The sequence below is a fragment of the Zalophus californianus genome, chromosome 2 (genome assembly GCF_009762305.2).
Source record: "Zalophus californianus isolate mZalCal1 chromosome 2, mZalCal1.pri.v2, whole genome shotgun sequence".
In the NCBI taxonomy this organism is placed as follows: domain Eukaryota; kingdom Metazoa; phylum Chordata; class Mammalia; order Carnivora; family Otariidae; genus Zalophus; species Zalophus californianus.
The window spans coordinates 83,253,122-83,268,321 of record NC_045596.1 but is presented as its reverse complement, the minus strand read 5'-3'; the positions used below and the strand labels follow the sequence as shown (position 1 = coordinate 83,268,321).

The following is a 15,200-nucleotide window of genomic DNA, read 5'->3' as shown; positions in this document are numbered from 1 at the left end:
AATGTATGAGGAATACCCAACTCATGGTATTCCCATTTCATAGATGAAGAAACTAAGGTATAAAAAGTCTAACTTCCACCAAGCCATTCAGTCAGTAGATAATAGAATTGGAATTTGGAGAATGTTAGACTCTAGCCCCTAACTTGCACCACACTCCTTTTCAGTGGACTCTGAAAAGCAAGCAAGCACTAATGGTGTGAAAATGTGGCTGGAAGCGGGACTAGAAATAGGGAGCATTTAGTTGCTTCCCTCTTCACTCACATACTATTACAGCCTTATATGAACTATTAGAGCATCTGCCCAACCTGGTCTCAGAGTGAAAACGTGATCTTCCCAGTAAAAACAGTCATCCGTTTATTAAACACCCACTGTGTGCCAGGCATGGCTCTCAATGTTTGAGATACATTGATGAACAAAACAGGTAAAGGTATCCCCCTGGCAAGGGGATACAGATAATAAACTATTAAAACAATAAGTAAGTAGATTACATAGCAGTTTAAAAGCTGGTAATTGTCAGAGGACAAAAGGCATGGTGAAGGGGTTAAGGGAGTTTGTGTAGTAGGGTGGGCTGTACTTTCAATGAGGTGATGACGTTAGGTTTTCTTAAGCTTATATTTGACAAAATGCTTACAGGAAATAATAGAGTTATCATACAGAGATACCTAGCAAGAGAAACAGTAGTGCAAGGACACTGCTGCTAGATCTTGCCTGCCTGTTCCAGGAATAAGGAAGTGAGGATGATGAGGGTAGAGGGGTGGGAAGGACAAAGGAGAGCAGGAGGGGGACAAAGGTGGTGATGGTGAGCTAGCAGCCTTCCCAGGCCTTGTAGGCATGGATTTTGGCTTCTTTTCTCAGCAAAACGAGAAGATATTGCAGAATTTTGAACAAAGAAGTGACCTGATTTTTAAACGATTGCTGTGGGTGCCTGGTTGAAAAGAGCAAGGAAAGAAGCAGAGGAACATTTGCAGGAACCCAGGGGAGAAATGATGGCTGCTGGGACCACGTGGTAGCAGTGAGAGTAGTGAGAAGTGGCCAGCTCTGCATTAATTTTGAAGGTATATTCAGAGGATCTCATAATAACTGGATGTAGATTGGGAGAGAGAAAAGTGAGTCCAAAGGAAGCAAACAAGCCGCCTTAAAAAGGAAGGAAATGCTGGCATATTCTACAAGATGGATGGATCTTACACTAAGTAAAATAAGCCAGCCACAAAAAGACATTATTATACTGTTTGATTCCAGTTATATGAGGTACCTACAGTAGTCAAATGCACAGAGGGAGAAACTGGAATGGTGGTTGCCATGGCTGGGGGTGGGGGAAATAGGGAATTGTTGTTGAAGGGATATAGAGTTTCAGTTTTTCAAGATGAAAAGAATTCCGGAGATTCTTTGCAGAAAAGTGTGAATGTACTTAACACCACTGACCTTTACACAGAGGTGATTAAGATGATAGGTTTTATGATATGCATATATTACAACAATTAAAATTTTTTTAAGTTTTTTTTTAAAGGAAGCAAACTCTAAGTCAAAGATGACACCAAGTATTTTGGCCTGAGAAAATGAAAGAATGGATTTGCCAGCCTTAGATTAAAACCTAGCTCAGGTACTAGTACTTATCCCTTCCAAGAAACTCTCAGAAAAATCAGACCACAGTTCTCCACGGAATGATGGTTCTCCATCAAAGTTGTAGTATTGGTACTTAAAGTCTCCTTTGAGAAGAGTGTAATATATTCTCTCTGGGAGTTCCTCCACAGTGCCCCTGCTCATACCATGCTTTGTTGTCTTCTACATGCAAACAGTGAATAAGTACATGCTCCTATCTTAACCATTCTAGTTTAATAGCAGCATAATCATGCAATTCTTCATTTCTACAAGTGCATAACAGCAGTCACCATGCGTTATTTCTATACTTTGATTGCTTATGAACATCATGGGCCATTACCTTATATTCTAAACAATGGCTTATCATGCCCTTTTGCTTACACTGTGTCTTCACTTCTGCCCATTATAGTGACTCTTGACAACTTTTATAAGAAGATCCCTTTAACATGATTACTTCCAAGAACCAAACATTATATCATGTAGCTAGCTTCTTGGTATTCCTTTCTCCCTTTTTCTCCACTGTTTTTACCCCACCAGGAACATGCAGCGTTGCTATCACACTTGAATCCCGCTGCTGCTTTCTTATGTGAATGTCCATGGCTTGAGGTGTGTGTGTGGTGGGGGGGGGGGTACATGAGCTCCCCTGGGGAAACTAGAGGAAACTCTTTCTGCTCTAGAGGAAACTCTTTCTGCTTCTTTGGGGCCATCTTCTTTGGGTAAAGGGAATGTGTTGGGGAAATTGCTGGGGAGCATTGGAGGTGGGTGTTGCTCTGACCCAGAGTAGTCAAAAATGTCAACAAAAACCATTCATTTCAATTAGTAATATTAACTTCAGTGTTTCTGTATGAGATTTTTCTGAATTCTTTAGAACAACATCATCAATTAAAGTGACAGCTGTATTCTCTCTTGGTGTGACTCACACACCCTTGATTCCTGCCTTTTTCTAAAGTGCCTTCTTATATTGCTGCAGAGTCTAGAAAACCAAAATCATTATTCCCCAAATTCCTATGGGTCAGGGTTCTAAAAGTAAATTAGGTTCCATCAATTACATGTAATCAAGTAGGTTTAGAAGGCAGAAATGCACACGAAGCCAGATTTTACTTCTTTCTACTATTTTACAAAAAGGCAGTTTCAGTGGTGGCAATTTTTTCTTGATTTTGGCTTCCTGATCCCTGAATCACAGCTATGAGATGTGTTTTGGAACTCAATATTGCAGGAATAGCTGGAGAGATTGCAGAAGAGTTCCCATGGCCTGTCAATTCTGAGATACTCCTCGAGGATCATCCTAAGAGTTCATTGTTCCCGCTGTGCCAAAGCCCTCTAATGATTTGTAAGTACAGAACTTGCTTTTTTAAACCCGTGCTTTGCTAAAATATAGCAGCTTCTGTTTCCAGAAATGAACACTGAGTTATGCATACTCACATATGTGCAGAGAGATGTGTTCAAGGTTGTTCAATGCAGTATTAGTATTGGCGAAAAGCTGAATATCAATACATAGAGACTGTTTATTTTTTTTATTTTTTTATTAAAGATTTTTTTTTAAATTTATTTGAGAGAGACAGAGATAGAGAGCACGAGAGGGAAGAAGGTCAGAGGGAGAAGCAGACTCCCTGCCGAGCAGGGAGCCCGATGTGGGACTTGATCCTGGGACTCCAGGATCATGACCTGAGCCGAAGGCAGTCGCTTAACCAACTGAGCCACCCAGGCGCCCTAGAGACTGTTTAAATAGATATTATTGCTGCTGTACAGAGAATTAGGGGGATTTTTAGGTATTAATATGGCATAATCTTCAAATTTGTATTTTAAATGAAAGAAGCAAAGTGTAGTGCAGAGTATATCGTATGTTACCATTTGTGAATATTGATATGGAGAAAGATGCAGATGTGGAAAAATATATAGGTGTATAAGAAACTGGTCACTTTGCTTCTGGACAAAAAGATCTAGATGGCTAGACAGAGATAAGATATAGAATTTTTACTATGCTTTTCTTTGTACCTTTTGAAGTTGAATCATGTTATTATAATTAAGTGCATGATATCTACATTTATCCTTTATCTCTTTTTATCATGACTTGTGAGTATCTTTTCTCTAATGTGTCCTGGTCAATTCATCTTTTCTTACCATTCCTTTCCCATCTCCCTCCTGTAGTTTTTAGTAATTTACTAGGTCAAAGGCTAGGGAAGGCTTAAGGAGCAATGCCTCGGTAGAGTAACAGCTGAGGAATTCTGAGAAAGAAACAAAGCTCTAATTCCTGGGAATTTTGTGGAGAGAACTGAAAAAGAGAAGCTGAATGGTGAAAGTTGCTTCACTAAATCTAATTAGAATGCAGAAAGAGATCCTGGAAGAAAAGATTGGGTGGTCATTGTTTTATTGCATGGAAAACTGAACCTAGTCTGGGGCCTTAACAACCATTTCTAATTCTGTTTCCTGTTCTTATTTTGTGGACAAGTACTCTGGCCCACACTGTACTTATTTTCCCTGAAGAGATGGTGGTTTGTCCTCTTTATTTCACAGGGATTTGTAATTCAGTGGGCTGGATTTTCACAAAGGGCTAATATGATATGTAAGAGTTTTAAATTTAAAAAATAGTATGAAATAATTCTGTTCATAGTTCTTCATTAACTGTGAAGTTCAATGTTTATACAGATATTGTGTCCTCCAAGCAATGATCCATGCTATTAAAAACAGGAATCAATAGAGGCACAAGATAATTTATAAAACATTCTAATTACACGCTCAGTTGAAACCGGATAAGAACATATATAGTACTGGAATCAATGGTGATTGTAGCTAAACAAATCATTTAGAGAGTTCAGAATGTCATTGTTGCACACAAAGACTACATGTATGTAGCTATAATAAGAGTGACCAATATTGTGGGCCATTAGATTCAATCTCCTGATTTTAATACAGTCGTGCTGGTAACAACAGCAATAATAACCTAGCTAACATTATTATATGCTAGACTATTATATGCTATTAGTGCTACTTGTTTATTTATTTTATCTTCCCCAATTCCCATGCAATACATGATATCATCTATATATATGGGGACACTGAGATTTAGAGAGGCTGAATTAATTGCCTAGTGTTGCACATCTAACTAATAAATGGCAGCCCAGATTTTGCTAGATGTCCAAGTTAAAACTCTTAACAACTGCTTTGTACTACAGCAACTGCATTTGTTTTGCTTTTATTGGTACGACTTCTTCCCTGTGACAGAGTGACAATGTTACAGTGGATTAAGAGATGCCCTTACATTCTTCAGGCCATCCTATAGGGAACCAATGGAGAGAGTCCATTTCCACAGAGATTGTCTTCTGAGAATGTTTGCACCCCTACCCTTTGACAGGTGAAAAGCCAGGTTACATAAAATCCTGTCATAAATATACTATTTTTAGCTTTGGGACTCAGATCATGACTCAGATCCATCTGGAAGGAAAAAAGGACTGTACATAACAGAGACATGTCTGCTACCCTTTTGGTGAGGCAGCATGATAAGCCATTTGCAAGAATGGGCACCTACTTAGGATATCGACTGGGGAAGAAATATATAATCCAGGGCTTGCATTCTGGGCAAGAGTGTATCAAGTAGGAAGTTCCCGGGCTTCTGGATATTTTGCAATTTAACCAAGATTGAAAGGATATGGATATTTTCTTCCATTTCTCTTCACGATGGTGTAAGTCTTAACCTATTTAAAATACAGTTTACACATAGGGTGTATTCGCTGCCTTTTAAGATTCTGGAAACTCCCATAGGTGATAACTGAAAAATCTGGCTAAGGGAGTTACCGACCTCCTCCCTTGTCCCCCACACATAGACATACACAGCCCACAGAGCTCTCAGAAATCAGCTGTATTAAAGTTTACCTTGACTAGTACTTATTTTTTACTAGTAGCTAACTCAGAAGTCATCAGAAAATGTAGCAACTTTCATCAGAAACACTTGCTAGTAAGTAAAGCCTCAAAGGAGATGGTATTCCAAAGGGCAGTTACCCTATGATTGGCATCTTGCTTTCTTGCAGTTTTCCAGAATTAACAAGTAGGAACAAGCAGTAGGAGCTGTATCCAGGAAAATGGTGCTTAGAGGCTTCAAGTTCCAGGCGTTTGGTTGGCATGCTAGATGAATGTTTCTGGAGGACAGAATTCTGTGTTTTCATGTTCCTTAATATGAAATTGACACATCATAATTCTGACTTCCGTTCGAGGGTTGCTTTGATAATCAACAGAAAATCCGTCAATAAAGAGAAATTGATTACTGATTACTTCTCAGAGCTCAGTGAGCAGAGCCATGTGCCCTTGAACATGAGGAAACAAAATGTCTCCTCCACAGGATTCCATCTCTTCTTTAAGCCCCCCCCAAAGTTAAGGAACCCTAATTCGTTTCCACTACTGTCTTGTTATATTCAAATAATTTTGTGTTTGGAGAAAACTCAGTATTTACTATGAAGAAACTTTTTTGGTTTTGCACCTATCAGTTCTACAGGAAGGTACAAGAAGAAGAAACTAGAATGATAGAAGATAGTGAAATGTGTCACTCCCAGGGTATAGCCAAATTGATCTTATCAATGTCAATTATAGTACATTGTTCCTTTCTAGGAAACATGATAAGATGTTCCTAGAAATCAGAAGAGACACTTAAGGGATAAATCTGTGGGAACAACTAAATTCATGTCGATGATATAACTAAAATATTTTAAAAGTGAAACATGTAACAAAGTCCTTAGTGGTTGTTAATGTGCCCAAACCCCTTTTGTTTCTGAAAAATCTAGTTTCATTAAATTAAAAACACTAGTACTGCTCCTAGGTATTCTCTTGGGCTAAGCATCTATGCTCATTTTATGAGGAAAGACTGATGGATAGATGGGAAGGAAATTAGTGGTCTGTCAAGCACTTTGTATAGTGTTAAGTCTAAAACCTCTGAAAAAACATTAGGTCTTGTTCAGGTTTAAGATTCAGGTTCAAGTTTTAGGGACTTGATTTGCTCATTTGGGGCAGGAAAGTCTTACTGCAGAATATTAATTTTAGTCCGTCGTTTGTATACCTCTTCTTAATATCTAGAAATTAAATCCTAGATTTAAAAAAAATCTTGATTTTTTTTAATTCAAATTGGTAAGGTATAAAGTTTGTAATTCAGTCTTTATACTTTACCAGAATTAAACACAAATATATGCTTCTGTATGTGCACTTATATACGTATCACATATAGAAGTAACAATTATCCCCAGTTACCGTATCAGTGTTGCTAACGCCGCCTCTCACATATCTCAAAGGAGCCAGCTTGACCTCCACCTAAAATGGCTGAAGTCATGAAGAGTTTCTCACTAGGGATGTGAAAATTTGAATGGAAAGACAAGTGACTGCAGGAGAAGCACATAAGTCTCTGAGACTGAAGTCCTCAGGGCAGTTCTAATTCTTCCACTGGTTTCTCCAGTTTGTGCACTCATTCCAGACAGACCCTGCCATCCTGCCTCTACATTCTGCGGCTCTCTTCAGTAGTTAGAGTCAGGTTGTTGCATGCAAACCGATCTCTCTCCTCAGCAGAACCATTATCCATATACATGCATAAATGTACCCCTGTACCATGTATGTTGTTACAGACTAGTTTTGTGGGTAAATATCGTCCTCCTCCCCAGAGAAGTGATGGAATGTTTAGCTCGGAGTAACGAAGTGGGATTCAGCTGTAGAAAAAAAATGTAACAGTCTTTAAGTTTTGAATAAATATTTTAATCTCTTTGAACCTCAATTTCCTAACCTGGGAAATGGGCATGATAATGCCTATTTCAAAGATTTATTATGAGGATTAAATGTGATTAGATAATAGACTCTCCCTCTATACTGGGGCCACTTACTTTGTCATGTGTTTCTTCATCATGACTATCCTGTGTGCTGCCATCTGGTCAGCATTACACACCAGACTGGAACAATGGTGACCCTGTCAGACCAGAATTGATACTGTATTTGCTCAAAGTTCAGACTTCAAAAAGAATAGCTTGATTAAACTATATTTTGAAAACTCTAACCATTTCATATCCTATAGGTTACCCTATCTGCATAAAAAGAATGCTAATACTCCACCAATGTCAGCTATGTAAAATTACTTGCCACAGTTGTTCTGTATCTTGGGCAGCAGTGAGAATTGTTTTTTTAGACCACTGAGGATTTTAGCAGGAAGAGAACAACTTCTGAATGAATTACCAGAAAAAGTACTCTTTCAATACTCGGCGATATTCTGCTCTTCCTTTCTGGATTTCATTTCCAAAGTCCCTATCATTTCACTCCAGCAATATTCTCTACCCTTGCCCCCTCCCGCCAGCTAGCCTCAGAAATCACACAAAGCCAATGGAAGTATGACTACCAACTTCAATATTTTTGGCTGTTGATGGATCCACCCACAATGTTTGCTTAACTTTGAAAATAATTTTTACCTTCTCCTAGGTGGTTGCCAAAGACATTTCTGCCCCAAATCTTTGAGTCAGTGGCTGTCTGTAGGCAGTTTAATCTGCTGTATGAACTCATACACGTTAATTGACACTTTTTGGTCCATGACTCACCATGTCATGTCAATTTATTTGAATACTCCTTTGTTAGTGTGTGGATTAAAAGGAGTGATCAGTGTGTCAACTATAACATTGGATGATTTTATTTCACTTTCACTTCTTTTCTTTTTTTCACACTCTGTTTTCTCTATGGTGAATGACCAATTCCATTGCTTACAGCAAAATAATAATGTAAAGTAAAACATTTCTCCTCAAGGTCTCACCCCCAGTTTTCTTCTTGCTTTAGCTGTTGTTGCTTTTTAAAAATGCTAGTACAAATTGGTTTTTTGTTTTTATTTTGGCTTATTTTACTTAAGAAAAGCAAAGATTAATACTGGTAGAGACAGGTCCTTTGAAAAATGGCGATGATTATAAACCAAGATTGTTTACCTTAAGTAGAAGAATTGTGAAGTTTATTATTAAATCAGAGTGGGGGTGGGAAATCGTAAGGCATAAATCATCATTGAATCTATGAAATAGGAAAATTAACTAGACGGAATTTATAAGTTTTTCAAGGAAACTTTTCAAAGAGGAGGATGTTTTTATTCCATTCTCTTCATCCTGATTCTTGAAAAAAAAAATAGACTAGGAATTGGAAATTTAGCAGGTAACTCCCTTTGCTTTAAATCTATATTTAGCAAACAATCCTTCCTAGTTATTATATGGCTTCCTGAATTCATGTACATATTCAAATCCCAAATCAGTGCACAACACAGGAGGTTCTCAATAAATATTTGTCAACAGGAAAAAGGAATAAAGGAGGATATAAAAAGATGACCTCATCTGTTATGTCATCATCATCATGTGGGAACTGCAAGTAAAGGAATAAAAAAAACTCAGTGGAATTCCTCATCACTATAGGTGACTGAAAGGGGTTGATACAGAGTGACCTGCAGATTAAACAAATTTTTAAAAGACATTTTGAGGGAGTAAGCATTGGCTCTTAAATGCTTGTATCAAGAAGCATTTATTTACCACCTACTGTTTTTAAAGCATTGTGAAAAGAAACTCAGAAGAACTGGCTGCTCTATGCCAAGCAAAATCTGATGGGGATGGAAAAGTACACATAACAATTAAATACAAAATACAACAAAAGCTAAAACCTATATGAAATATTTCTATTTAAATATAAAAGAGTCATAGTAAGGAAGAAATTGGTAAGTCTAGGATTAAGGAAGAATTCTGGAATTACAGTAGTTAGCTTGTAGTATACTGAATATTTTTCCCAAAAGAAAGAGAGGATTTATGGAGAAGAGCATTGTTAAAGTACAATTAAAAAAAAAAAAGATAAAATCAAGATTTTCATGCAACTGTGAAATAAACACATGTCAAGGATTTTATTCAATTCATTAATTAGTGAGAGAACCAGTAAAATGTTATGACCAGGTCAAAGAGCATTTGAGGAACTACTTACATGTGCAATTAAATGTCAAACTGTTAGGTTAAAATAGATAAACAAAGCTGGTTTATTTCTTACAGAGCAATGAACCATATCCTTTGGGGTTGTCTCTTCTACAGGAAAGAAATTATTTGCATCTCTACCAGAGAAAAATCCACAGGTTAACCTCAGCCCTATGGAGTGGTAAAAGAATCCAACCTCTAAAAAATCCAGCTGGCACTGCCCTAAAAGCACCTTCAGCAATCTCTTTTGCTTGTTTTCAAGTGTTAAGGAAATTTTCTAATAGCATTAATACATTTTTTTTGTTTAGCACCCTCATTAAAATCTATTTATTGAATTCAATGTGTATTTTTTTCAGCGTTGCTTCTAATCTTAGCTTGTTTGTATGGAAGAAGGGTAAAAAACATAGAATGAGGCAATTATAGAAGCTCCCAATTCCCTTGTTTTTAACCCCTCAGAATATAACTTCTACCTGATTGAAATAGTTAGGTGCCCCAAACCCACACACCCATACAGAGTAGAGAATATAGATCAAAAAGTCGAAAAGACAATCTCCTCTGCTATTCTGCACTCCAGTAGCTCTTAGTAACATGTGCCTAAATAGGAGTAGAATAAATGTAGTATCCAAGGAGTGACTACATCAATCAACTTTCCTTCCCATAACTGAAGGTAAACACTTGGCATTTCTTGGCTGTAAGTGTGGAAGATTTACATAGGTTACCTTGAGGATATGTGCAAATTAATATTTGCAAACTATCAGGGCAAGCCCCTGCTGGGGATGAACTCAAGCCTCTCCTTCTCTTCCTCTACCTCTTCTTCTTCCCACCCTCCCTTCTCATGTAATCATTTTTTTGGGGGCGGGGGGAAACTCACTGCTTCCTATGATCTGTCTTCTCAACATGAAAAAAAAAGGCCATTAATCTACCACATTCCTTACAAATTCCACAGAGAACTGGAATAATTGGGATATCGAAGCACCAGCTCCTAAGTTAGGAAAAGCCCTTTGTACCCTGACAAGTTAGGGATTCCCACAAGCATACATTGAGCACGTTTGGATCAGGTATATTTCCAGTTCAATCAGTGCCTATTCATGTGCAAACAAAACAAAACAAAACACTGTTGCTTCACTGAGATATGGAAGTGAGGTGCACTTTCAGGTGGAGAAAGATGCTGGACATGGTGGCCTTGTGACTGATATGTCCAATACAAAAATGTAAGAAGTATGTTTCACTCTTTGTTATTTTCTACAAATTTAAAAATAATTTCTCACAGCATGCATGTAGTATCTTTCATGTTTCTTCTCATTTTAAACAAAACTACATATTCATTTTAGAGAATATAGAAGTTACAGATAAGTAGAAGTCATAGCCTGGAATTCTCTCACTCAGAGAATACCACCACTGTTAAAAATTTGATGAGGACATATGCATATGGATATATATTCATATATACATTGCATAGGTTATAGCCATTTACATATGTGTGTGTTTGTATATGCATACATATACATATATAATTGCTAACCTGTTATTTCGCTTAACAAAGGATAGAAAATTTACTTCATCTCATTCAGCACTCATCAATAACATAATCTTATTACCTAGTTATCCCAGTGTATGATTCTAATTGAGTGACTTTATCAATCCCATATTGTTGACATATAGTTGGAGCCCAAATATTTGCTGTTACAAAGGTAATATAACAAAGCAATTGACAGATGTCTCTAAACATTAATGATTACTTACATAGCCTTCTTCATAAAATTGTTAAGTCAGAAATAAATCAGTTTTTAGACATTTTATGTATTGCCAAATTGCCTTCTAAAAAGTTTTATGCCAATTTACATTCCCACAGGAAGTCCGTAAGAATGGTATTTCCCACACATGATACATTTTAATAGGCTTCATTTTTAAACTTTAATTTTTTGATCAAAACAATATAAAATATAAATGTAAAAAATGTAAATGATAATAAACCTATGAAAAAAATATTAGCTTTTTTCTCTGGTAAATTGCTTAGGCACACCAACTTTTTCTTTTTGACTTGTAAAAGGTCTATTATAATGATATTGATCTATTATCTAACATTAAAGCAGCAGGTATTTTTCACAATTTATCATTTGTCCTTTAATTTACTTATTATGAAAATAATTTTTAATTTTAATGTAGTCAAATAAATCTGTTCTTCTATAGACTTTATCTTTATCATGTTAAAGAAATAGTCTACTTTTCTGACTTTATTAGGGATCACTCTAATTTTAACTACTGCCTTTAGCATATATTAAAATAACATTTTTATTTTGCCTATTAAAGTGATGTTATAATAATACAAATCTTATCAATTAATAATTCTTACATGTCTTGAAGCCAATCTCACTTTGTAATTATTTATTTTTCTTTGACTAGACTGTCAAATTAAATATATTTTAAATGTAAAATTAAGTGTAATATGTAAACATAAAAGTGCATAGCTCATAAGTGTACAGTGAATTTCCACAGATTGCATCAGCTCTGCAACCAGCACCCAAATCAAAAAAGAGAACATTATCTACACTAGCGAATTCCCTCCATGTTCCCTTCCATTACTACTCTCATCATGAAAAATCAATATCCTGAATATTAAGACTACAGTTTTGCCTAGTTTTGTACTCAGGCAAAATATTCTGTTCCTTCTATCAATAAAAGTAAATGTTTAAGCTGATTAAAGAATAGGTAGAAAGTCAGAATTGGTTTGTAACCATGTTAAAAAACTTAGTAATTGAAATGTTTTCACAAAGAAAACACCAGGCCCAGACAAGTTTTTTAAAAAAATTATACCAAATATTTCAGGAACGGGATAATCCCAATCTTAAGAAAATTTTCCCAGAAACTAGAAAAAGAGGAAAATGCCTCAACTTTTTTTAACTGATATCCAAAATTGAAAAGCCAAATACAACAGAGGGAAATTACAGGCTGTTGACTTTGGTGAATATATATACAAAAATCCTAAGCAAAATATTCTAAACCAAATTGAACACTATAAAGGAAAATATATCATGATCAATTTAGATATATCCAAGAATTTTACTAATATTAGAAAAATTGATTAATTTAATTCACATATCAACAAATTAGAAGAGACACATTTGGCAAGCTCAACAGACACAGGAAAAGAATTTTGATGAAATTCATCCTATATTCATGATAGAAACTCTGAGTAAACAAGGAATGAGGAAAAAAAGCTTCTTAATTAAAAATGTATATTTATAAAACATCTACAAAAATCATGATTAATAATAATTTAAATAACAAAGACTTTTTAAAAAATATTAGGAATACATTAAGTATATCACCACTCTTTTCATGATGGTACTAGAGGTCCTAGCTAGAAAGAGAAACAGAAGAAAAGTATAAAACTTACAGTATTTTCAAAAGATATAACTAGTGATGTAAAACCCCAAAAGAAACCTAAGAAAATGTTAGAATAAAAAAGAGGTATTATTAATAAGTTGCCTAGATATTAAATCAATATACACAATCCAATTACATTTTTATATAACTTTAAAAAATCATTCAGAAAATATAATTTTTAAAAGATGACATTTTTAAAATAACACAAAATAAAAAGTAATCCAAAATAAATCTACCAAAAACATGTTCATGCTTGTCATAAAGAAAATGATAAAACTTTATTAAAGCACATTATATAAGGCACTATAAAAATGCAATGCAGGACATACACTAGGATTGAAAATGGACATCTTAAAAGATGTCAGCTCTTTCCAAATTGACCTAAAAATACAGTTAAAATTTCAACAAGGTTTATACAAAACTTGAAAATGAAATATTAAAATTAATGTTGAAGAGCAAATATCCAAGAATAACCAAAAAGCTTATTAAAAAAAAAAAAGGAAAAATGATCTGAAGAGGCTTCTCTTTCCAGATATCAGGGCTCATTTTCAAATTTGGTTGCATAAGACAGTGTAATATTGGAACAGAGCAAATGAATAAATCAAAGAATAGAATAAAGAGCCTAGGAAAAGAGAGGGTCATGAAAACATACATAAATTTGGTTCATGAACCAAGCTGGCATTGTAAATCAATGGGGAAAAGATGGGTTATTCAATAACAAAGATAGAAGATGCTTTAAAACGTTGAATTTTAAAAATATTTTATTATTAAAATGTTCAAACATACTTAAAATTTTTTTAAAAAATAGGAAAATGATCATCTATATCCCTGTATTAGTCTTGGTTCTCCAAGGAAACAGAACCAACAGGATATGAAGAAAGAAAGAAAGAAAGAAAGAATATTTTAAGGAATTGGTTCATGCAGTTGTGGAGAGTTGGTGAGTCCAAAATATGATGGGGAAGGCCAGAAGGGTAGAGACTCAGAAGAGTCGCAGTTTGAGTTCAAAGGCAGTCAGCTGGCAGAATAACTTCTTGCTTAGGGGAGGTAAGTCTTTGTACTGTTAAGACTTTGATCTGATTGGATGAGGTCCACCCTCATTATAGAGGCTAATCTGCTTTTCTTAAAGTCTATCATTTAAATGTTAATCTCGTCCAAAAAAACACCTTCACAGAAACATCCAGAGTCAATGTTTGACCAAATATCTGTGCACTGTGGCCCAGCCAAGTTGGCACATAAAATTAACCTACACTGTAGCCATCATCTAAATATTCTTCTCTCTTTTCTTCATAAGTTGTTATTTCTACATCATCCAAGCAATTAATACTAACACAATTCTTCACCCCTTATACGAGTAATTGTTTTAGACCATTAATTATATTTAGTGTTCAATACCACTTTTTTTTTCCCCCAATTATCATTCTGGCAGATTTCTCAGGAAAAACTCACTGGTGTGGTACTTCCTTAGATTCTGCATGTTCAAAATAGTTTTTCTCCAGTCTTGAACCTGGGAGGATTGTTCGGCTACATAGTATATCATTAGCTCATTATTTCCTTGCACATTTTATAGAATGTTCCTCTACTCTTTTCTGGTAAAATATTGCTGCTAAAAGGTCAGATGCCAACCTGCTTTGATTTCCTTTGAAAGAAATTGGTCCTTTTGTCAGAAATCCAGAGAAGTTTATCTTTAGTGTTTAATTAATGCTAGGATATGCTCCAAGTTGACAATTCAACGTGTAGATTCAGTCTTCTGTAATTTCAAGAGAATTCTCTTGAATTACATTTTAAAATACTAGTTCTGCTCCAGTTTTTTCTTCTTTAGGGTTTTCATTTACATGTTTATTAGACTTACTTTGCCTCTCTTCTATACCTCTCGATTTTTCTCAGATTCTTTTTGTCTCTTTCCTCATATCTGTGTAGTTTTCTTGACCTTCCTCATGTCTATCATCTATGTCCCTTTATTATATAGTTATATTCATTCATCTTTGTGTGTCAATAATTTATCTTAATTTCTGAGATGATTTTGTCCTTTATAAAATTTTTTTCTGGTTCTCTCAGATATTCTTTTATGTCTTCTTGCTATTTCAGCCCTTCTGATTTTTTTTGCATTTCTCCTTCATAATGGTTTTCTGTATTTTTGAATGTTACATTTTTATTTCTATATTTTATTTTTTTTCAATTCTCCTGTATTTTGTGTCAGCATTTCTCTCGTGTACTTTTATTTGCAGAACAATTTTGAATTTCATTATCTACTGTTTTCTTATAGTATCTCTGTAG

At 35.2% G+C, this 15,200-nt stretch overlaps 1 protein-coding gene across 3 annotated transcripts in view; it reads left to right on the top strand.

Annotated features, from left to right (window-relative positions):
- Positions 1 to 2,679: 2,679 nt before the first annotated feature.
- The window catches only part of PPP3CA (protein phosphatase 3 catalytic subunit alpha), a 449,539-nt gene continuing 437,018 nt past the window's right edge, over positions 2,680 to 15,200 (top strand). The window contains exon 1 of one of the 3 annotated variants that reach the window (XM_027598215.2): positions 2,680 to 2,929. In XM_027598215.2, coding sequence (XP_027454016.1) covers positions 2,785 to 2,929 — 145 coding nt within the window. In that variant the 5' untranslated portion in view covers positions 2,680 to 2,784. The remainder of the gene's footprint in view (positions 2,930 to 15,200) is intronic. The other 2 variants (XM_027598214.2, XM_027598213.2) reach the window with 2 other exon arrangements.